This window comes from Mustela erminea, chromosome 11 (genome assembly GCF_009829155.1).
Source record: "Mustela erminea isolate mMusErm1 chromosome 11, mMusErm1.Pri, whole genome shotgun sequence".
NCBI classification, from domain to species: Eukaryota; Metazoa; Chordata; class Mammalia; order Carnivora; family Mustelidae; genus Mustela; species Mustela erminea.
In genome coordinates, this window is record NC_045624.1 from 1,179,166 (window position 1) to 1,201,262 (window position 22,097).

Genomic DNA, 22,097 nt, shown 5'->3' on the forward strand with positions numbered 1-22,097 from the left:
TGCCCTCAGTTTTGATCTAATCGAGTGTATCTTCACACGATTTGTCCTCAGTGGGAAACAGCCGCGTCTGCTCTTTCCCGCCCCTCCTCCCTCCGGCCGTGCGTCCTACAGTCCCGGCTGGTGTTTCTTGCTGTAAATTGAGAAATCCCAGCGAGCCCGCGGCGTGGTTTCGCTTCCGTCGAGGTGAACCTGCACACACCCGTGTTTGCAGGAATCCAGGGGGCGTCCGGCACCCCTTTCGCAGACGGCGTCTTGAGGGCAGTGACCCCAGAAACACAGAGCTCCCGCTTCAGCCAGAACTGTCCCTCCCCCAGCTCCCTCACCCCGTATAGCAGCTGGTAAACATCTCACGGAATGTCAGTGTCATCCCATGCAAAACTGTCCTTACCAGGGTCACCCCGTCTTCAGGATTCCGGGAGGATGTCCCCAAAGGAAAGAACCAGGCAGTAGACGTCTTCCGGATTGGGCCACTCGACTGCACTTAAATCCACCGCCTGCCCTTGCCAAGAACCGGAGGGGCTGTCTGGGCGGAGGTCACGGTGCAGGGCCCTGGCGGGGAGGGGTGGGCAGGCGCGGCACCCTGGGCTCCGGTCCTGGGGGAGGGTCGCGGGGATGTCACCGTGTGGCTCGTGTGGCTCGGTGTCATCTGCACAAAAGGCCATCGGTCCATTCCCCGCGTGACAGTGACAACTCAGATGCTGGTCACAGCCACGGCTGGCCCTCCCGCTGGGCCAGGCAGCCCTGAGGGCGGTGCCTTGTCTCCTACGGCGCTTTCCGTGGTTTGTGGACCGCTGTGGATAAGCTGCTGTTTGTTGAGTGAATAACACAAACCAGTCCGAGTCAGCTCTAGTCCAGCAGGTGGTGCCCCCGAGCCCAGTGCGGCCGGCTGGGGGGCAGGCGTGGGGCAGTCCTGTCCTGGCCTGCGCGGGGGCGGGACACTCGTGCTTCCCCACGGTTAGAGGATGGCAGAGGCTGGCAGGGGGTCAGGGCCAACCCTCCCTGGGCGTGGGGGTGCCTACACCAGGGACCCGGACTCGTGTGCATGTGTCTCATCTTGTATGTGGACATAGCCGAGGACCTGTGTCCACACATGACACCAAAGACCCACAAACACGGCGTCCCAGGGTGGGCTTTATTGGGCACAATAAAGCCACTGGGGTTTGGTCCTTTGAAATGCTTTTCCTTAAAGCCACGGTCGTTTCTCAGCTACACACATTGGTGAGAATGCTCGGACAGGGCTGTCTTTGTGGGAGGGAATGTTCCGGAAGCATTTCCTCATCCACTTCCGGCCATCGCCACCGAGAGACAAGTGCCCGGAAAGACTAAGATCTGAGCAGCCGAGGGTCAGGACATCGGTTCCGTTGTTCTGGGTTTTGGTTTTGTTTTGTCTTTTGTGGCCACCCCACGCTGGTTAACGCCGGGCACACGTCAGAGCAGCCCGTGTCTTCAGTGCCTCACACCCACTTGATTCAGAAAAGTAGGTCAGCTGTAAAGGGAAACGGCACGGTGTGGACACGCTGTCTACACCGGCTTCGGGTCGGTTGATCAGATCGGGTCTGTGGCGCATCCTTCTCTGTGCCCGTCGGTTGGGAATCGCTGACGGGGCCACGCCATGCCCGGCTGTTCCTGATGCCGGGCTCTGCCCCTGCAACACACACGCCGCGAACACCCGGGAACCAACCAGCGAAACAGGTAAAGGGCCCGCCCTGCCCTGGGCGTCCGGCGGGCCTGTGCGTTTCCGGGTCTGGGGGAACCGCTTCCTCACGCATGCGCGCAGGGACGTGTGGGCTGCGCCCTGTGTCCTACGTCATGCCAAGGACCCGCCGTCCGCGGCCGTCCCTGAGTCTCCGTTTTCCGTTGCAGGCCTACATGGAGGACCACCTGAAGAACAAGAACCGGCTGGAGAAGGAGTGGGAGGCGCTCTGTGTCTACCAGGCCGAGCCCAACAGCTCGCTCGTGGCCCAGAGGGAGGAGAACGTGCCCAAGAACCGCTCTCCGGCGGTGCTGACCTGTACGTACCGGGCCCCGCTCTCCGGCGGTGCTGACCTGTACGTACCGGGCCCTGCTCTGGGCAGGGGAGGGGAACTCGGCCGGGCGGGGCCCGCCGCGCCGTCCCCTGCTTGCCTGGGTTTCTGCGGGTGCTCGTGGCTGAGGAGCCGTCCCCAGCCGGGAGACAGAGTCGGTGGATTCTTTTGTGGTCCTGGGGCACGGTCCTGGTTTGAGGGCGTCTGGGCCCCAGTGAACACTTGCCGTCTGCCCTGCTGCTGTGCGGTTGGAGACTCGTTTCTTAGCCTCGTGGAGCCTCCCCTTCGTCTGACTGCGATCCTCCCGTCATCCTGGAAAGCTCTGAGCCCTGAGGACAGTCGGTGCTTTGGGCCCGGGGTGGGGGAGGGTCTGCAGATGCCCACCAGCATCCCGCGTGCCGAGACCGCGTCACGGAGAGCCCGCTCTCTGCGCAGATCGGCACCAGGAAGCGGACACAGAGAGAGACCAGCGCTTTAATCAACTTGCATCCAGTAGGAGACGGTCTTAGGTTACGTGTTGTACGTGGTGTGACTCGGACGGACAGACAGGCCCACGCAGAGGCCGGAAACAGACCGGCCTGGTCTGCCCCTGCCTGGCTGCCAGGACCCTTTCTTAGCCACTTGGCCAAGAAACGCAGCAGGCTCCCGTGTTCCGGCAGGTTTCAGGCCAGGCTCGCAGCCTGATGAAGGTAGGAAGCCGCGCAGAGGACAGCGTGCGAGACGCGCTTGGGACCCATGTGGCTGCCAGAAACAGATGCTCTCGGAAGGCTGCCCGCGTGTGCGGCCGACGTGTGCGCAAGTGACCCGGGCCCCGTCCCAGGACCCGCAGGCGAGAACCGTCGAGCACACTTCAAACATAGGAAAATGTTCTTGGTCAGCTGACGTTGTGGAGGACACAGCGAAGCCACACTCTGCGTCCCACACACTGTGTCCCAGCGCTCCGGAAGCCAGCACTGCCGCCTGCACGGTGCCCCCCCGACACGCTCCGGATGGTTCCCCCTCACCTGGCCTGGCACTGGCTGAGGGACGTGTGCTGATGGTAAATGGCAAAAGTCCCATCGGGCTCACAGGTCAGGGTATTAAAAGCTGACCCCTTGCACTGCCTTCGACACTGACCGGGGCACCACAGACCCTTGACATCTGAAGGCCCTTCCGGGAGTGATTTTTTCTACAGTTCCCTGGGGGCTCAGACCAGGCCCTCCATTTCCATGAGGTCTGAGGGGTTTTCCGTGATGGGCTTTAAAAAGAGGAGGTTTTACGCACCCCTGGGATGCTCGGCCAGGGAAGCGTCTGCCTTCGGCTCAGGTCAAGATCTCAGGGTCCCAGGATGGAGCCCCGCATCGGGCTCCCGGCTCCGTGGGAAGCTGCTTCCTCCTCTCTCTGCCTCTGCTTGTGTCCCCTCTCCCGTCTCTCTCTCCCTCTGCTCCTCCTCATCTCTCGCTCGCTCTCAAATAAATAAGTAAATAAAATCTTTTTAAAAAATTTTAAGAGCAACATAAAAATAGGAGCTTCTATATTTAGAAGGTAAGCAACAAAGAACCCCCAACTGACTAACATATTTATTAGGCACCTACTGTGTGCAGGGGCCGCAGATAGGCTGGGAGGTGTGAGGCCCTAGCTAGGCCGCTGGGCTCAAAGAGGACCTGGCCAGGGACGGGGGGAGGCTGCCACCCGAGCCTCGGGCGCACAGCGGTTGGGGCACACGGACGCCCAGCAGGCTTACCCAGAACAGCCCCCGGGTCTGCTCGCTTACTGGGACTACCGGGTCCCGAACGGTAAATACTAAAACTCCAAGCCTCTTCTTCCTCCCACAGTGGAAACCCAGACCACGGCAGCTGCCCACGGGCCCTTGTGCCCACAGGACCTTAGTGACAGTGGAGTGTCCTGTCCCAAGGCCTTGGGGCCCTGACACCCGCCCTGTGACAGGCGCCTCTTGCTTCTTCCCGTGGCGCGGGGGGACGCGGCTGGTGTCCTGCAGCCTGGCCGGGCTCCTCGCTGTCCGGGTCCTGAAGGCGCAGCTGTGCCGGTCTGGGAAGTCGGGGCAGGGACCGCCTGCTGTTGGCGCAGACGCGTTTGCAGTGACCGCCCTGTCCGCATGCCTCTGGCTGTCTTCACTCGTCGGGGAGTCCTCCCGTCGGATCTCAGCCTGCGCCCCTTCCTGAGCGGGGGTGGGGGGGGACGTGGACCGTCTTGGTCTTGCCAGACTGTACCGGAGATAATTGCCTCCTCTTTCGGAAACCCTGCTTCCTGTGGCCCGGCACGCACACTCCCCATGGCACAGAATCGGCTCCCCGTGCCTCCGGCCTCTGCCGGCCAGTGCGGGGCCCATGGGCAGGGGCTGGGGCCGTCAGCGCAGAACCCACCCCTGCCGGCACCCACACGGCGGGAGGGAGCCGGGGCCGGCTTTCCCAGCACCCACTTCCTGTGCCATGGCCCGCCCTGCCCCTTCCCCCGAGCTCCCTGGTTGCTGGGTTTGACGGATCCTTGGACACCCCGGGCAGGACCCCGCAGTCGGGGCCTCCTGTCCTCCTGCCTCCGCACCTGGCCACGCAAGGAAGCCCTTGAGCGGTTCCTCCACCCAGGAGGCCGGAGCGGACAGCCTGACTTCCCCAGCACGGGCCGGCCGGCATCTGTGGACTCCCACAGCTGGACCCCGTGGCTCCCCGGAGCCCGGACAGCCTGCACAGCGCCCGAGCCTTCCACCTGCCTTCGCTCCTTCTGCGTCCGGGCCCATCTGAGGCACCTCTTCCGCCTCCCGGAGCTGAGGAAAACGCCCCGGCAGACGTTCCGGCCGCGTCAGGCAGACGCCGTCCTGGGCGGCCGTGCCGCTTGGGGCAGAGGGCTGGATTTTGTTTCGAAGGGAAGCCGGGTAGAGGCAAAAACAACGTTTCAGGAAACAAGGCCATGTCCTGAGGCGGCCCTAGGAGTGCTGTGCTTGGCCCCCTGTGCCTCCAGGACCTGGGCGGTCAGGTCAGGAGCTGCAGTGACTGTCGGCTCGGCTCAAACACTCGCAGCTCGGATTTTATATTTCCTTTCCTCCTTTGCTCCGAGCCAGGGCGCAGGCTCAGGGGCTGTGTGGGGCCCGGCTGCCTCTGCTCCCTGCGCTCCCCGCCGCTGCTGTGAACAGACTGACCTCGGGGTTGTGAGGTCTGGGGCCGCGACGCTGCCTGCCAGCAGCCCAGGCCACCCTGTCCGGACAGGCCCCGGCTCCCTTGCCCAGACGGGGTGTGCCTCCTCCCTGCCCCGTCCACAGCCACCTTGCCATACGCACACCACGAGCCATGAGGCCGGCTCGTCTCCTCTGCTACCCGGATCTGCCCGTCCCTGCCCGTCCCCACCCCGTGCCCCCGACCCCGTCCCTGCCCGTCCACAGCCGTCCTCAGCGAGGTGCCGCTGAGACACTTTGCTCTCCGCTCCGTCCACGGATCCTTGCTCACCACCAACAAGAGCTCAATTTCTGGTTCCACACTCCCCCCTCTCCTGTCAGCTTTCTGCCGTTTGCACGTTGGACAGACGTGATTTATGTGTCTCCATCTATAACAATACATCCGACGGGGTCAGTACGGGCTCTGCCTTACCCAGGCCCCCCACGCGGACCCAGGTCTGGGCCGGGACATTCGGTGGCCCGTGGAGAGCAAGGGCTTCACGTCCAGCCCTGCTAGGCCTTCCCGGGGACGTCAAGATGCTCACCCAGTACTTGCATGTGGACACGGGGATGGAAGCCGCAGACGTGGACCCGGGAGGCTCCGTCCTCTGTCCCCCATTGTCCGTAGAAGAGCCAGAGGTTAAGAAGGGGAAGCGAGTGACCCCAGGCTGCCAGCAGCGAGACCCGACCAGGAGGGATCCCCATGCCCGGGAGCCCTGGCAAAGAAACGTCACCGGCGGCACGGCTTTCCTCCACAAGTTTTATTGGAGAAGCTTTAAAACAGTCAAGTAGAAATGACCACTGGGCGGTGGCCTGCAAACCCACCACCCAGCTCCCGGCAAGTCTTATGCCGATTTTCCTCGTCATGTTCGTGCTTTACCCATTTTTTAGCTGAACTCTTTCAAAGTGAGCTTTAGGCATCGTGACACTCACGTAAATACTTCAGCCTGTGCCTCCTAAAAATAAGGATGTTCCATTCTCCTACGTTCCTACAACCCTGTCGCTACAGCTAGAAGCTGAGTCTCTCGTTCTGGTCCATCGCCCCACCGCGGGCACCTGCGGACGGCGGTGCGTGACCACGACGTAATCAGGTGGAGCTTCCCTCCTGTGCGTCTTGTGAAAACAGCGCCTTTTGTTTTCTGACGTGACTCGTCCCTAATGAAGCCACTCTCCCACTGACCACATTCCCATTCCGGCGTCGCTAACGGCCCGGCCGGTAGTCTGACCGTCCCGACGGGTCCGCGGGGCGCTCACCTGCTGTTTGCAGGCCTGCTGCCCCCCCACACTGGCCCCATCCTGTTCGGGTCTCGCAGCCAAGCCCCAGGGCCCAGTGCGCCGTGGGCCTGAGAGCGGCCGCGCCAGTCTCCACAGCTCCAGTGGCCGCCGTGAACATGAGCTGCGAGCGTGCTTCTGTGGCCTCCCCGGAAGACTCGTGAACGCCTGAGCCCGATCACCGGACTGGAGTGAGCAGTTCCGCCGACCATCCCTCAACCCCGTCTCTGCCCTTCCGGGTTTGGAAAGAGATGGTCCAGGCAGAGCCGTAATTGATACATTTTCTCCAAATCGCCTGTTAACATGGCTTCCTCTGCACCAGAGGCTTTGTACCTGGTGAGATCTATAGGTCTAAGCGAACGCAGCCGAAACGGCGGTCGGTCATCCTCCTCTGTGTTTTCCGCCATCAGCCCACGGAGGGCGTCAGCCTTCCCTGCACTCCTCCTACGAGGTCTGCGCCCTCGCGTGACCCCTTCCTTGGATGGACGACCGCACGTGGCCTTCGAAATCCCACACGTCCTGCTGCTCTGGGCATCTGTCCCTTCGTTACCCGGGATATTTGCAGCCATGCCTTCGGGGCCCGGATGCCGAGCGATCCCGTCTCTGGGGCTGGGCTCCCTTCTAGGATCTCCGGAACAAAGTTCTCTCCCCCAGCCAGCGTTTTCTTTGTGGCACCCTGACACTCTAGGATGAACTGGCCACGTTCCCCTCAAGGTTGCCTTGAGTTCAGCGATGTTTTCCTCATTAGAAGTCAGCGCGGGTGAGTAGCAACGCTCCGCCGTGGGCTCTCGGGACCTCGGGAATTCAGGATTCGAAGCGGCACTTCCCGTCCCCAGCCCTATGCTTCCCTCTCTCCACCACCCCCCGCTGCTTCCCACCCTCTCCTCGTCCACTTCAGCCCCGTTTCCATGGAGAGCGCTCACATCGTCGCGCGGGGAAAGGTCCAGGAGACGCTGACGGACGGCCTTCCCTCAGCAGGAACGCTGACCTCGCCTGCGTGGCGCCCTCTGACCCGGGGGAGGTGCTGGCCGCTCGGGCCCAGTCGCAGGGTCGGAGGAAGCCAGAGCTGCTCCCACGTCCGTTCGTGGTCCACCGTCCCCAGGGCCACACCCCTTCCCCCCGTGGAAAGGGCTAGTTCTGTGGGGTGTCTGGGAGCTGCTCCCCAGCTCTGATACGTTAATCAGCAAGTTTCCTGCCGTGCTCTCTTCTGTTACTTTTCCAGAAGCATCCGAGTGTGCAAGGCCTGGGGGTAATAATGTTGTCTCGGCGTCGCCAGTGGTCAGGGGACACTCTGTCCACCTGGGTCCCCTTCAGATGTCAGGACCATCCTCAAAGACGATGGCTTGGGCCCACCGTCCACACCCCGAGGGGCTCTGGTCCCCCCCGGTCAGCATGGGTGCAGGTGGGACTGTGCTCTGGGGGCAGCTGTGCTCCCCACACACCCAGCTCTGTTGTTCGAATGTGTGTGACCGCCAGCCCCGGGGCTGTGGGAGCCGCACCCTCCGCCACCTGCGGCCGTGAATCCCCTCGTCCCGGCCACGAGTGTGCCGTGGTTCCGCACACGAGCAGAGGGGCATCCGTGGGCGCCGGCTGCAAGACTCAGAAGAATCGTGCGGATGGCGTGGCTGTGCTCGCGTGGCGTCCGCTCTCGTCACGGGTGTGCGTGCGGCCCCGTTCCCACGAGATGCCGGCCGCACTGCCTCCCTCGGCTCTGCCCTCCGCATCGGACGTGGCGCCCTGCGAGTGTGCTCGGCAGCCAGGGCCCCGACACCAGCGTGGGAAGAGCGCTCCTGCCACCCGCCGCGGCGGGCTACCCGCACGTCCCGGCAGGGCCAGCGCCCGCTCTCCCACTCGTGCTGGGCTCCAGGTGCGACCCCACGTCCTTCTGCCGAGCGCTCTCAGAGAATCCGGATTCTCTCCCGCTGCCAGCACCCCTTCCTGATGGTCTTGCTGCGAGAGACGGGGAAAGTGCATCAGAGAACACGCGACAAGCCTGGCAAGGGGAAGGCCAGTCAGTTGTGCAGAAGCTGTAGCGGGACGGAGACCCAACTCCCCGTGTGCGGCCCGCGGCGCCCCAGACCACAGGCCACAGCAGCGACAGCAGGCGGCAGTTCTCGGCCCCGGGGCCGACGTCGGAGGCTCTCAGGGAGCCCCTGCTCCAGGCTTGGCTCTGCGTCTCCCACATTGTCTTCCTTCTGCGACCGCCTCTCCGTGTAAGGACACCAGACACTCCACGTGGGGCCCGAGGGCCCTGGGGTGGGGACGCCAGCAGACAAGGGTCACTCGGGTCAACACTTGATCCCACAGGGGCTGGGTGGTCAGTGCAAGGCCCCTGGGTCGGTTCCTGCTTGTGCCGTGCGCTGCACACACGCTATGCATACAGGTGCCTTGTCCCCGGGCTATGCGGTGGCGGGCGAGGCCCGTGCGCGGCTGTCCTGCCATGGACCGGCCCTTGTCCTCTGCGCTGTCATTCCCCTGGAGAGCAAGCTGCCCGTCCGATATGGGGATTGGTTTCTGAGAGACCAGTGGCAATGTGGCCGCCACAAGGCAGACCAGGCCGTCCTGGGGCTCTGAGACCTCCCCTGGCTGCATCCGGAGCCAGAGGCCGACACGAGGCTCTGTGCTGGGTGACGGGCAGGGGGGAAGGATGGGCCGTGTTCCCTCTCCAGCTCTGGATGCGGGAAGGCGCCCTGACTGGGGTCTCACCATGGAGACCACCCAGACGCAGCATCGTGTGCGGACCCGAGAGGCGCTGAGCGGAACCCTGTTGCTTTCTTCTGGGAGGTTTGGAGACCTTTAGAGTTTGAGCTAAGGGTTTCCAGCACGCTTACCGAGAGCAGAGCGCCCGCTTACTTACTGAGGAAGGGAAGGCCATGGGAAGATGCTTGAGCCAGCCTTTCTGGAGACTTACGCTTGAGAGCAGCCCTGTTTCCTGACCTCGCTGTGGTCTTCCACTTCCCGGGTCTGCAAAGAAGCACGCTGTAGCTTGTAGCTTGTAGCTACTCAGTCTCGAAACCAGTCTGCAGACGTTTATAGCTTTGCTCAACAATGCCAAGTCCAAATCAGCAAGGACATTGCCATGCAGAACTGGCCGGGATCGCTAGACCAGCTTCAGCGGCTGGGAGCTGGCGGCAGCAGAGAGCCGTAGGCTGTGTTCCCAGTGCGCCAGACCGTCCACGGACCCGCGAAATCTGAGGAGAAACTGGGGGCCGTGGGCGCCGCTGAGCTTCCCTGGATAACGGGTCTCCGTAAAGACTCAGAGCCCCGACTCCACAGCACACGGCACTGGGGGTCACCGGACATACCGCATTTCTGCCAGCCACACCGCCAGGGAACAGCAGCCAGCAGGGGAGAAAGTCATGAACCTGTGGGAGGCCCCACGGGGACGTGGGCAGAGCACTCGGCAAAGACTTCCCTCACGCGGTGCCCGTGTCCACCAGGACCCCACACGTGCCTCCTCTGAAGGCAGTCAGTGTCCAGGAACACGTCTGCTCGTGCTGTGAAGGTGATCGGCCGCGTGGATCAGCTCACTTGGCACGAATGACGTAAGCAGGAGCCTAAAGAAACAGGACCCTAGTGCCGCAGGACAGGTTAAGGAAGCCTCCCCACGCCGTCCTTGAACAGCTCACGTGGACACGTCCCTGATGACGGCGAGAGCGGGGCGTGCCCACTTGCAGCCCGGCCACCGGCCTCCAGATGTGCCCTGGGCAGCCTTCACGTGCTCTTTGTCCCACTCATAATCAAGAACTTCTAGAACTTGTTTCTTCTGTTGGCATTTACGAAAATCAGTTCAACCTGAAATGGGGACAAAGACCCCCTTCTATCCGTGGCACCGCATTCCCGGAAGAAGAAAGGTTGTGTGTGTGTGTGTGTGTGTGTGAGAGAGAGAGAGAGAGAGAGAGAAACTACTCGAGCAGAGAGCGCTGAAGACGCTTGAGCAAGGAGTTGAGCAAAGGAACGTGCCCTACACGTGTAGGTACCAAGTTTCCTCTTGGTGGGTGTCTTTCTCCTCCCCTCCCTGACAGAGCTCACTATTGTGGCCCTCATGAGAGAAAACAGCTCCATCTTCGGGCCTAATACAGACAGGAGGACGCTGAGTTCCCATTTCCTGGCTCCCGAGCGGGGTCTGCGAGAATCGGAGAACACATGGCCTTCTCAGTCGAAGGGCAGATCCCCAAGTGGCTACGCGACCTCGCTCCGCGGTTGGGGCCCCCATGTCTACTCCCGGGGCAGGGGTGCGTGTTCCCACGGGCCGTGCTCAGTCAGGGGAGTACAGGCAAGGGCGAGGACCATTTGCTCACAAGCCCTGTCCCGCGCCTCCAGCGTGCTCAAGTGGCCTCAAGGGACCCTGCGATCCCGCCGGGCCACACAAAGACTGGAGGCAGCCAGACTCCGCTCGGTGGCTGCTTGACGTCCTAGCGCTCACTGACCCCCATGTCAGCCGTTTTAAAAAGACGAAGAGGAAAAAGCGATCCACAAGATAGTTGAGATTTGCCCAACCCATCGAAGCCCCCCAGCAATGGCAGCGTTTCTCTGCTGGGCTCCAACCCTTCCGGGGCAGCTCCGGCTGCTTCAGAGGGAGGTTCGGATGGCCTGATCTTATTTTTAAAGATGTTATTATTAACTTATTTGAGAGAGAGTCAGTGAGGGAGAAAGAGAGTATGAGGGGAGGGAGGAGCCGGGAGCCCGACGTGGGACTCCATCCCGGGACCCCGGGCTCATGACCTGGGCCGAAGGCAGACGCTCGACCTATGAGCCACCCGGTGCCCCCACGTTAAAAACAAAACCAGATCACCGTTAACCTTGAAATGAGCGTGTTGCTGCCAAAGTCAGGTGTGTGGTGGAGGCAGCGGAACTCTGAGGCGTTCGCGGTCCTTGTCCCAGACTCAAAGGCGGCTCGGAAAGCGCGGCCCAGAGGAAGCAAGCACGGCTGAAACAGCGCTTCCCGGGGCCGCACGGAGCGCAGCCCGTCCTCTCCGCCGGGCTCGGGCGCGCCAAACGGCCTGTCTCCTCAGCCGTCCGCGTGGAGAGCTCTGAGCGCCGAGCGCAATACCAGACGGCGTGTTTATGCCGCCGAGACTCCCACTTTGTGCGGCGCCAACGTGCTGACCGGAAATCCCGCTGGGCCGGGATTCCCTGGGCTGGTGCCGCCCGACGTGAAGGGCGCCCAGCGGCCCCCAGACCTGCACCTGTCTGGCTGGGTAATGTCTGGGGCCTTCGCAGCGCGCCGCCTGAGGCCAGAAATCGGAGGCTGCGGTTCTTCCTCCCTAGACCCCTCCCGTCCCTTCACCCGTGACCCTGCTCTTTGTAAAAGGTTCTCGGACCATCGGGAGGGATCCCACTGCTGCGATCAACGGCGCCAGAGGTTGGCTGTGGCAAACCTGTTTCCAATGCGGCAGGGCCCCCAGAAGGCTCTCTGGAACCCTTCAGAAGCACCCAAAAGTGCCGCTTTTTAAAAATTCCGGAATCCTGTGTAGGCTGCAGCGGGAGACCCAGAGTGTCCTGCAGAAACTGCGCCCGCGTCTGAGCAGCACAGCACGGTCTCTAGCCTGACGTGTGCATGAGGCACCGCGCTGCGTCCACGGGGCTTGCGGAACCTCATGGGCGTAGTGTAACCGGGGCCGGGCTCAGTCTGCTGGCTGCGCAACAGGCCAGCAAGCCGAGAGGCAGGGTGGTGAGGGAAGGACAGCGACTTCATCCAGAAACCCAGCAGACCAAGATGGCGGCCTGTCATCCTAAAGAACCAAATGGCCTCGCACAAACGCAGGCTTCTTTCATGTTGGGACAAGGGGATGCCAACCAGTGCGGCCACTCTGGAAAGCCGTGTGGAGGTTCCTCAAAAAGTTAAAAATAGAGCTTCCCTATGACCCAGCAGGTGCACCCCTGGGTATTTACCCCAAAGATGCAGATGTCGTGAAAAGAAGGGGCATCTGTACCCCAATGTTCGTAGCAGCAATGGCCACGGTCACCAAACTGTGGAAAGAACCAAGATGCCCTTCAACGGACGAACGGATAAGGAAGATGTGGTCCATATACTCTATGGAGGATGATGCCTCCATCACAAAGGACGAATACCCAACTTTCGCACCGACATGGACGGGACTGGAGGGGATTGTGCTGAGTGAACTCCGTCACGCAGAGAGAGTCAGTGATCACATGGCTTCGCTCACACGTGGAACGTAAAGTCCAGTGCGGAGGACCGTGGTGGACCGCGAGACAACAGGTGGGAAGAAGTCAGAGACGGAGACAAGCCATGGGAGACCCTCGACTCTGGGAAACAGGGTTTCAGGGGGGAGGGGGGAGGGGGGCGGGGAGGGGCCCGCGGGGACGGGCACGAAGGACGGCACGTGTTGTGGTGGGCGGTGGGGGTTACGCGTCACTAATGAACCACTGAACGCTACGCCTGAAATAATGATGTTCTCCACGTTGGCTAATGGAGCCGAAATAAAACAAGGAGACAGAAGAGGAAGGGGCGGGGGCTGGAGTTCGAAGGTGACTGACGGCTGCAGGCATCCCAGGGCCAGAAGGGGTCGGGGCGGCGGGGACGCTGAAGCTTCTCTGTCCCGGTTGCCGGATCTGTGCGGCGAGGCACCGGCCGTGAGTGTCCTGTAACCCTTGGACACAGCAACTTCCGCACACGCTTCGTGTGTCCTTGGGGGAGAGTGGGTTTCGGGGCGGTTTGCCTGAGTCTCAGCCGTCAGCCAGATTCCTTCAGTGACTGCGCGAGCGTGCAGGGCTGAGCGGAAGCTTCCGAGCTGCGGGTCACAGCTGCGGGAGAGGCGGGAGCAACACGGGGCCGGCGCCCTGCGCTTACCCTGCACAGGAGGGTTTGCGGCGTATTTAGGTGTCAGAGTTGACCGAATTTTCTGGTAAATTTTATTTCAATTTCCTGCCACGGCCAATTTTCACTGTCTCAAGAGTAAGTGTGTGCAGGAACCCGAGGCGTTGAGCACCTGGGATTTTTGTATCATTGCTCACGCCGTAGGGGCCGCCCCCGCAGCTGCCGTCATAAACGCCTTCCGAGCACCTCTGGGTAGAGACCGTACGCGGACGTCAGCCTGTCACGCAGCGCGTCGCCTGTCCGCATCTCTCGACGTTCCTCGTCTATCTCAGCTAACGTCAGGATCTCAGGAGAACCGGCGGGATGACGTCCAGTCCAGCGGACTCGCCAAGTTTCCAAGCCCCAGAGTTGTTGACAAAAAAAATTTTAAGTAAAACCTTCTAGAGAAATGAAAGACGTCTAAGCCGCGGCACGGTCTGCAGGCTTCCCTGCCGACTGCCCGAGCGGCTCTCCGGGTTGGGGGCCCGGAACGGACACTCTGCGGGGTGCGGGGCTGAGGTCAGACACTCACAGTCCCTGGCTTCCAAGGCACCAGCCAGCTTGTCTTTCGTTTCTCAGAAGAAGGAGGTGGGGCTGTGTGTGGCGCCCGGAGGCACTGACTGGAGCCCAGAGAACAGGCTTGAGCCGCCAGGTCTGGGGCCTTCAGTTCTCAGCTGCGCCTCGCGGGAGGAGGAGGGGGTGTCGTGGGCGTCCCTGCCCTGAGCCTGTTACAGTCCCAACAGGCACCACCCTGCTTCCCGCCATCCCTCCTCCGCGTCCCGCTGAGGGTGCAGCTCGGGAAGTTCCCGGAAATAGGCAAAGAGGGATGTCACTGTGCGCAGGCGGGTGGTTATTCCAGAATCAGGATGAAGACTAATCCATGGGCCGAACGCACTAAGCGGTGGCGATCCCGTGGCGCTGATCCCGGAGGCGTCTGGTTGCCACGTCCGTCAGGTGCCCGCGCGCTTGAGGCCTTCCCTGCACAACCCCTCTTCCGTCTTCAGCCACATTTTCTATTTCTTCTGTTCTTTCTTTAAAAGAAAACTGTGGGGGCGCCTGGGTGGCTCAGTGGGTTAAAGCCTCTGCCTTCGGCTCAGGTCATGATCTCAGGGTCCTGGGATCGAGTCCCGCATCGGGCTCTCTGCTCAGCAGGGAGCCTGCTTCCTCCTCTCTCTCTCCGCCCGCCTCTCTGTCTACTTGTGATCTCTCTCTGTCAAATAAATAAAATCTTTAAAAAAAAGAAAAGAAAACTGTCATCTCCAGAGCGGAACAGTTTCCAGACCACAAAATTGTATACAGAGGACAGTTGCCCGGTTCCTGGGTATTCACGTGGAACGTGTCTGCTGTGTGCGGCCGCATGCGTCTGCTGGCTGAAGGGAGACCCCAGAGAAAATCCTGCAGCGGAACCCCTGACCCCGGTGTCGGACCCTAAGAAAAACCCGGAAGGCCGCATTCTGCCGGACGAACCGCAGTGTCCTTGCCACACCCCCTGCTTCTCCACCCCAAGGCTGCAGGAGCGTGAATGGAGGATGGGGCGGGGGGAGTGACCCGTAGTGGCCTCCGCAGAGCCCCAGGGAGGGGCAGCAGCATGGCAGCTGGCAGCCCTCGAAGGGCATTCGGTGTCTGCTGTCCCCTTGGGTGGCCCCTGGGGACACCGGCCTGTACGCTCCTCTAACTTCCTGTCTTTGCTTGCAGACGACCACTCCAGGGTCCTGCTGAAATCCGAGAACAGCCACAGCAACTCGGACTACATCAATGCCAGCCCCATCGTGAGTACCTGCCCCGGGGGCCCCACCCGTCTTCAGTCGCGAGCCCCCATGGTGGCAGCCGGGTGACTAGTCAGCTAGTGGCTTGTCTTGACTGGGTGAGCTGCCTCAGCCGGTGACTAGGGAGCCAGGTAGTCTCAGCCAGGCACTGGGCTCAACCGATGACTGGTGAACCAGGTCATTAGTATTTGCCAGCCAGCTAGGCTCCACCTAGCTGTTAATCCTAACCAGGTGAGTCCTCTCAACCAGCCGGCCTGCGCCGGGGCCTCCCCAGGCAAGAGCAGTCCTGGGCCCCCTTGCTTGGGGGCCCAGCAAGAGCGGCCGCTGGTTTTCTGACGGGAACCCACGGCTTTCAGGAAAATCTGGGGCGTTCTCCCTTCCAGACCCACCTGTTCCCTGTGTGTTCCGGGGCAGCGGAAACAATCAGCCCCCAGCCCCCCCACCGTGGAAAGGCTGGCGGCACCAAGGCAGACGCACAGGCTGGTCCCTGCGGCTGTTTCCGGGTGCAGCCCCCAGGACAAGCAGCGAGCCGTGCGCGGGGTGGTGCCTCCCAGGCCAGGCGTCCTGCGAACAGAACCCCGGGGACCCCCGTGACCCACAGCACCCAGAGGATCCCGCGCAGCCCACGCCGGCGTGAGCCCCCGGGAGAATGGCGGGAGGGGCGGTCGGAGCAGCCGGAGGGCGACGGGTCAGAGGCCTGCACGGTGCGCAGCTGGCTTCTCAAGGTGAAGTCCGAGTGATCCAAGTGGGAGGCCCATGACACGCGCCTCCGCGGCTGAGTGTTGGGCAGCGCGGCTGATGGCAGGGATTGGGAGCGAGCGGGGATTTCGGGGGGACGTCGGGTGTGTCCCTCCCTGCCCCACCCCCATAAACGGTGGCATCGACGTTGGTCACCAGGGAGGCGTCGGGACGTCTCAGGAAAGCCTCAGATTGCGTTCAGGGGAGCACTGTGAGGAGCGTCCCAGCTCAGGGGCTTGCCAGTGACCTGGGGGGGCCGAGGGAGGCGGTGACGCGTCTGGGTTGGGGACACACCCTGCGGCATCCTGACAAAACCTTGCGTTCTGGCAGTAGCAGGCTTTCCCTGAGGACGTTCACTCTGTGATTTCAGAACCTTCTAGTAGCTGCTGGTTCCGTGTATCTCCGGGGCACCCGGCGTGTAAGCGTACTCCTAGGAGCCCAGGGTGCCGTGGGTCAGAGACCGTCCCCTGGCCCTCATGGTGCACAGCGGGAGCACAGGGTAGCGTCCTCACCACGAGAAAGCCGGTTAAGGGCTGGTCGGCTGCTCGGTCTCCTCCCTCTGAGCCCAGACCTCAGCTCCCGCGGTTGCTGGTAAGGAGTGGCTGTCCCCACCGGTGCAGGGAGACCACAAGGACTGGCCGCACCCGTGTCTTCCAGGTTCCCGTCCTGAGCCAGTCTCTCAAAAAATGCCCCGCTGGGCTCAGTAGTTTCTGTCGATGCTGATTCAGAACCAAGTCAAAGCCTCACGGGTGTGCAGCCTCTCCTGCGGGTAGAGCGGGGTTTCTGGGAGGCCGCGGTGAGGGCCTGGACGTGGTCCCCCGCGGCGGGCCACAGTGCCGGCAGCGCAGATCTGCCTGGAGCACCGTGTCCCCCCGCTGGGCTCCTCGTCCCGGGCGTGGGCCGGGAAGAGAGCCGAGCTGTTATTTTCAAGCTAAAAGCTGAGCGTTCAGAGTTGGGGCGCGTCCAGCCTCCCCCCACTGCCCCGCCTATTTGACGGGTTCCAACGTCCCACTGTCCCACCGCCGGTGATCTCCGGCTGAAGAGAAGTGTCCGTGCGGAAGCTGTGTCCTCCTCGGACACGCCTGGCGCTCCCACGGGGCCCGAGCTGCTCCCACACCCCGCACGTCCGTTGTGGGAAACACAGGACGACACCCCCAACCCTGACCCCACGGGCCGGGCTCAGGTCGGGAGGCGAGGCCAGGAGAGAGAAGGGATTTAGGCCGTCTTTCATGTTTCCCCCTCGTTTCACGCCACAATTCTCCTTCTCCGCATTTGGGTCGTAAGAATGAACCGGGGCACCTTTCTGAAATGACCGGGGGGCGGCGGTGACCAGCTTCCCAGCTGCGCTTGGACGGGGACGACCCTGGCTGTGCCACGACATCCGTCGTGTCTGTCCGTCGTCCTCACTGAGCTCCGGGGAAGTCATCCACGCGCCAGCCACGGGGGGCGTGGCTTTGAGAGCAGGTCCTGGAAGTAAACAGGAGTTCCGTGCTCCCACCCAGCGTGGGGGGGCGCGGGGGGGCGCGGGGGGCGCCCGGCTCTTCCCAAGGATGCGCACTGAGGTGGGTCGTTAACACACCCGCCGCGCCATGAGCTCGAAACACCACACGCTGTGACCAGGGACGGGTCTGAAACTGCCCCCACTTGAAAATAAACTTCGTCTTCCTTCCGCTGTGTACGGAGGGAGATAAAGTTGTTGAATGTTTTAATTCAGAACACGTTTAACTAACGTGAGGGGCGCACCTGGACCCCTCAGGAAAGGGTGACCGGTGCGGTGTCGTGAGTATCATAGAAACGGGCCAAATACGGGAGCTGATTCTCTGGTTCTCGGAAAACACTTACACGCAAGCAGCTCTGTGTGTGTTTTACTTTCTAATTTACTTGAATCCCAGCTCAGAAGAAAAAACTATGAAAACAGCTTCAGTGCCTAAATCAGCCTCTCTCACATCAACCACGGAAACGACCGTTTCTCCGCGAATTGCCCTACAAAGACTGGGTATCTAGAAAATGGACTTGAAAACTCTGGCTTCATACTCGCTTGTTTTGAAGAAAATGGCCTGTGAAGTCTGCTCTAAAGTTTAGAGAAAACAGATGCAGGGGCAGCCGGATAGGAACAGAGAAGGAAGATGTGCGCGTTTGCGCTCTGAGAGCTCGGGGTGAGAGGCCTGGCCCCGCTCCCCGGGTTGTGGTCAAGACGAGCGTTGCGCCGGACGGAGCTGGCTGTCCCCGCAGGACGCAGCAGCAGGCAGCCCACCAGCTTCTCCCCCGAGCTCTCCAGGCTTCGGGACGTGGATCCCTGGTCTTGGCACACTCAGTGCTTGAGGTTAAAAGTCTGTTTTGTTCGTACGACGGGGGACACTGTTGCAGAGTCTGTAACGCCGGTTAGAGCTTCTGAAAGCCACTCGCACCCCTTTATTAACTGGCATTGCACAGCCTGGAGCGGTTGGCTAGGACGGCTTTGCGGGGCCTGTGCATTTAGAAATTCGAGGGAACACACGTCTCTGTGTGCTGCCAGCCACATGGGCAGTGGATTCAACACAGTCCGTGAGAGCAACATGGTGGTGTGAGTCGTACTTGGGACCCGGCACCCCATGGCCCTCACCTGCTATACAGTCACTGGGCGTAAGTCGTGTCTGATTTGGGGGGCCGTTCTGTCTCCCACAATCCACGGGGGAGAAGGCCACCTGAGGGTGTGGTGCGAACCGCACAGGCTTTGACCGATAGCCTCAAGGTTACCGGCAACACCCGCCCACGGCGCCCACAAGGGAGTCCGCACGGGAGGCACGTGGCTTCCCAGAGCGGACGGGCCGCGGGCTCATGTGTGCAGCCTCCCCTCCACCCTGCCCCGCCTCACGGCCCTGACCGTGGGGCCCAGACAGAGCCGCTGACTTCCTGCCCCGTCCCAGAGCAGATACGTGTGAACAGACGTGCACACGAGTAACGTGCTCCTGCCAAGAACAGGGGAGCACCTCCTGCCTTGGAAATCTTAAATATACGCTCCTGTTCACTTAGTCAAGTATCTGCTTTACTCTTTTTGGGTTAAAGATTGCACAGAACTGTGAGAAGGCCTTCTGTTGCCTGATACTTGCTGCACACACAAAGCACTTCTGCCCAGAGTTATTTTCTCTTCAACAGAATGTGCGCAGCGTGAAATAATCCTAATCGTCTGTGAGTTACTGCTAAATGGTGGGTGACACATTCCCACTCTGTGATCGTTACCCTGTCCGCTGTCCCCCAAGTGGCAGCCGCGTGGCCGTGGCCCGGGGCACTGGGAGACCATGAGCCTTGTCCACGCCTCCCCTGCCATGGCAGACCACGGACACCAACCACAGTGGGTCGCCTGTTGACCCTCCTGAAGCCCTGCTCGGGTTGTTACTGTTGATCACAGATTTCCCAGTTTGAAAGCAGCTACGGGTGCAGGTTGAACACACTGACCATTTTTAAATGTGGTGCTCTCGAAATTGCTTTGGGCAAAAACCCACATTTGAAAAGGAGGCGGGGTTTTAGTTCTCACGCAGAATCGTTTGCTGGAAAGAGACGGGGGGTTTGTACATGGCTGTCGCCCCCACAAACGCGCGTTCTGAAAACGAGGTCCGGTCTTAATCGGGACTCACAGACCGGAGGCAGAAAAAGCATTTTCCCGCCCAGCCCCCGCCGGTGTCCCACGGCTGTTCCGTGGGACTGACCCGCCTCCGCTCTTCCAGGGGCCGCGCAATCCGAGGTGGGCCCCGTGCCGCGTGTGCTGACGGCCGTCGTCTCTGCGAGGACGCCCCAATGCCGAGCCAGCGCCTCCGCGGCAGTGTCAACCCCAGGGCGGGGCCAGGCCTTCCCACGGCTGTGGGGTGGACAGCCGACACCCCCGTGGGCTGCCACACAACCACGTGTGGTTGAAAACGCCTCCTGTCTTCATTGTACTGGGAGACGTCTTCTTACGGTCTTTAAGCACAGAGGACTGTGAATCTCTCCTTAAACCCTGGTATCCGGAGAGTTTAGCTCCAGACGGGACAGAATCAGGGGCAGACCTGGAGCAGACGCCTGGTGCTGAGGTGAGGCTCCAGTGCGAGGCCCAGTCTGCTCCCCATGTGCCGTCCGTCCGGGGTGCACAGGGGGCCAGGAAGTCCCGGGAGGGAAGGGGCTGTCCGTTCGACCCTCAGACGGCAGCTCCCCCCAGTTTCCTTCTCCAGGCTTTGTTCCTTGGGTCCCTTTCTCCCTGCGCTCTCCTGCTTAGACGTCTTTGAATTAAATGTCCTAAGGAAGGTACTTGAAGCCAGACGCCCTCTGTCGCAACCAGCAGGCTGTGCTTGGACAGACCACCCAGCCAGAACGCCCACCACGGCGTATTCTGCTGTTTGTTTGTCTTCAGCCCCGTGCCTGGCCCTGTAGGACTGGAATGGGAAACGCGCGGCCGGAAGGCTGGGCTCATCGGCGGCGGAGGGCTCGCACCCCACTCTCGCAGGCCCCCAGTCTGACCCAGGTGCCGGCACCCCTTTCCGGGTAATGGGAACCAGCGTCCGTGTGAGAGGAGCTAACTTTTCGTGGGAGGCAGGATGCACGCGTCCATTCATTCTTCCAGGACCCTGAAGGGGGTCCCATGGGTCTGGCCCCCGGCTTCACCTCTCCCAGCCCCACACCTGCGGCTCCCACAGGCGCTTTTTGGCCACACCCCTGCATGTGGCCTGGGGTACCCGTGTGGGCAGCTCACACGGCAGGTGGCCGGGGCCGAGGCTCCTGGCCGGGGTGGAGGCCACGCATGCTGGCCCGTGGCTGGGCAGTCTAGAACCCTGGCATCCCGGCACACGGCGCCGTGTGAGCCGCCCCACCTGTCTTCACCCAGGGCCCCGGGGCTCCGCCGAGGTCCAAGCACTGTCGCAATCAGGAGGGACAGCACGGAAGCCCGGCCTGCTCTTCTCACTCTGCGACCCCAGGGCCGGCATCCGGCCCGGGACATGCCGCCTTCACCTCCTGAGCCGTGTTCTCTTTCCTGGTTGTTTCCTAGGCTTTCAGCTCATCTTTGTTCCCCTAATCTCGTCTCTGCAGATGGATCACGACCCCAGGAATCCCGCCTACATCGCCACCCAGGGACCGCTGCCCGCCACCGTGGCCGACTTCTGGCAGGTGAGTCTGCGGGAGTCAGAACTTCTCTGACGATGAGACCTTGACAAACGGGCCGCGAGGGATGGCTCGGACCCGATTCGGTAAATGTCAGCGTGTTTCTAGAGGCATTCGCCCAACGCTACTGATTTATGTGGGTCCTTCGATGGTTTGTTCTCGATCTGTTTTTCAAAACTCGAGAGAGTGAATGCTTTAAAGAGCCTAACTTTTCTAAGCACTTTAAAATTTTGTTTCATGAAATAGAAGGAAATGGAATTAATAAGTGTTTAAATTACTGCATCCTGTCCGAATATGTGTCCGTGGTTCTCTCCCTCTGGAGGTAAACAGCGGTGTCAGATTACAGCTCCTCGTCCTCGTAGACTCTCTGTCCTGCATTTTAAGGGCCCGGCTAGCCTGTTCCGTCCGGCAGAGTCCTGGGCGCCCAGACGGAGGCTCAGCCGCTGAGTCAGCATGAGCGCCGGCCCCAGAGGCCAGGGGGCCTCCCTCCTTCCCCCCGCGTCCTGCTCCGGCCTCTGCTGGGCCACAGAGCTAAGGGGGAAAGGGCTCCGCACGGAGGCCTGGTCACGCCAACTCCCCTGTGCGTCAGGCACACCGCTGTCCCCAGCCCTGGCGGGGACATCCAACCGCCCGGCCGAGCCCGTGCAGGACAGAGGTGAGGGGTGAGCAGACGGCGCGCTGGGTGGGTGGCAAGCCCCACCCCTGGCAGCGTGGCCGCACGCTCAGACGGGGTTACCTCGGACCCCCGCTGGTGACGCCGGCGTCCAGCGTGGCAGTTCCAAGAGCAAAGGCCTCCCGGGCTGACGGGCTCCACGCTTCTGTTCCCCAGAGTCTCTCGTTCTGCTCCCCAACGGGCCGTCGGCCCCCTGCCGCCTCCGCACCTGCAACAGGGCACGGACCTGGGGCGGGGGGGCTCTGGAGAACTTGAGGGAGGGTCCGGGGCGCGCCCCCTGCCTTCTCAGCCTGTTGATCCCGGGGACCCTAGCTCACTGCGGCCGCCACGCAGAACCAAGATCAGAGCGTGTCCGTGCAGCCGGGCTGTGCCTCGCAGCCGTCACACTGCTGAAGAAAACGAACCAACGGAGCCTCAGGGTTCTGTTGTCCAAACCTGTAACCGCGGCGAGGAGCCGCTAAACTCGCGTTAGGGCCGTGGGAGGACCAGCGGGTCCCGAGCCACGAGACCCCGACGTTCCCCCACGTCACACCTAGAGAGGCCATGCGGC

At 61.8% G+C, this 22,097-nt stretch overlaps 2 protein-coding genes across 7 annotated transcripts in view; both read left to right on the forward strand.

The window, feature by feature from the left end:
- The window catches only part of PTPRN2 (protein tyrosine phosphatase receptor type N2), a 709,963-nt gene that overhangs the window by 652,483 nt on the left and 35,383 nt on the right, over positions 1-22,097 (forward strand). For all 6 annotated transcript variants that reach the window (XM_032303991.1, XM_032303993.1, XM_032303992.1 and 3 more), the window contains 3 exons: positions 1,864-2,011; positions 14,957-15,030; positions 20,803-20,880. In XM_032303991.1, the coding sequence (XP_032159882.1) occupies positions 1,864-2,011; positions 14,957-15,030; positions 20,803-20,880 (300 nt within the window). The remainder of the gene's footprint in view (positions 1-1,863; positions 2,012-14,956; positions 15,031-20,802; positions 20,881-22,097) is intronic.
- Positions 3,470-8,768, forward strand: LOC116568536. Its single transcript, XM_032303997.1, has 2 exons — positions 3,470-7,201; positions 7,664-8,768. Exon 1 carries the CDS (start codon positions 4,120-4,122, stop codon positions 5,419-5,421), a length of 1,302 nt encoding a protein of 433 aa, XP_032159888.1. The 5' UTR covers positions 3,470-4,119; the 3' UTR covers positions 5,422-7,201; positions 7,664-8,768.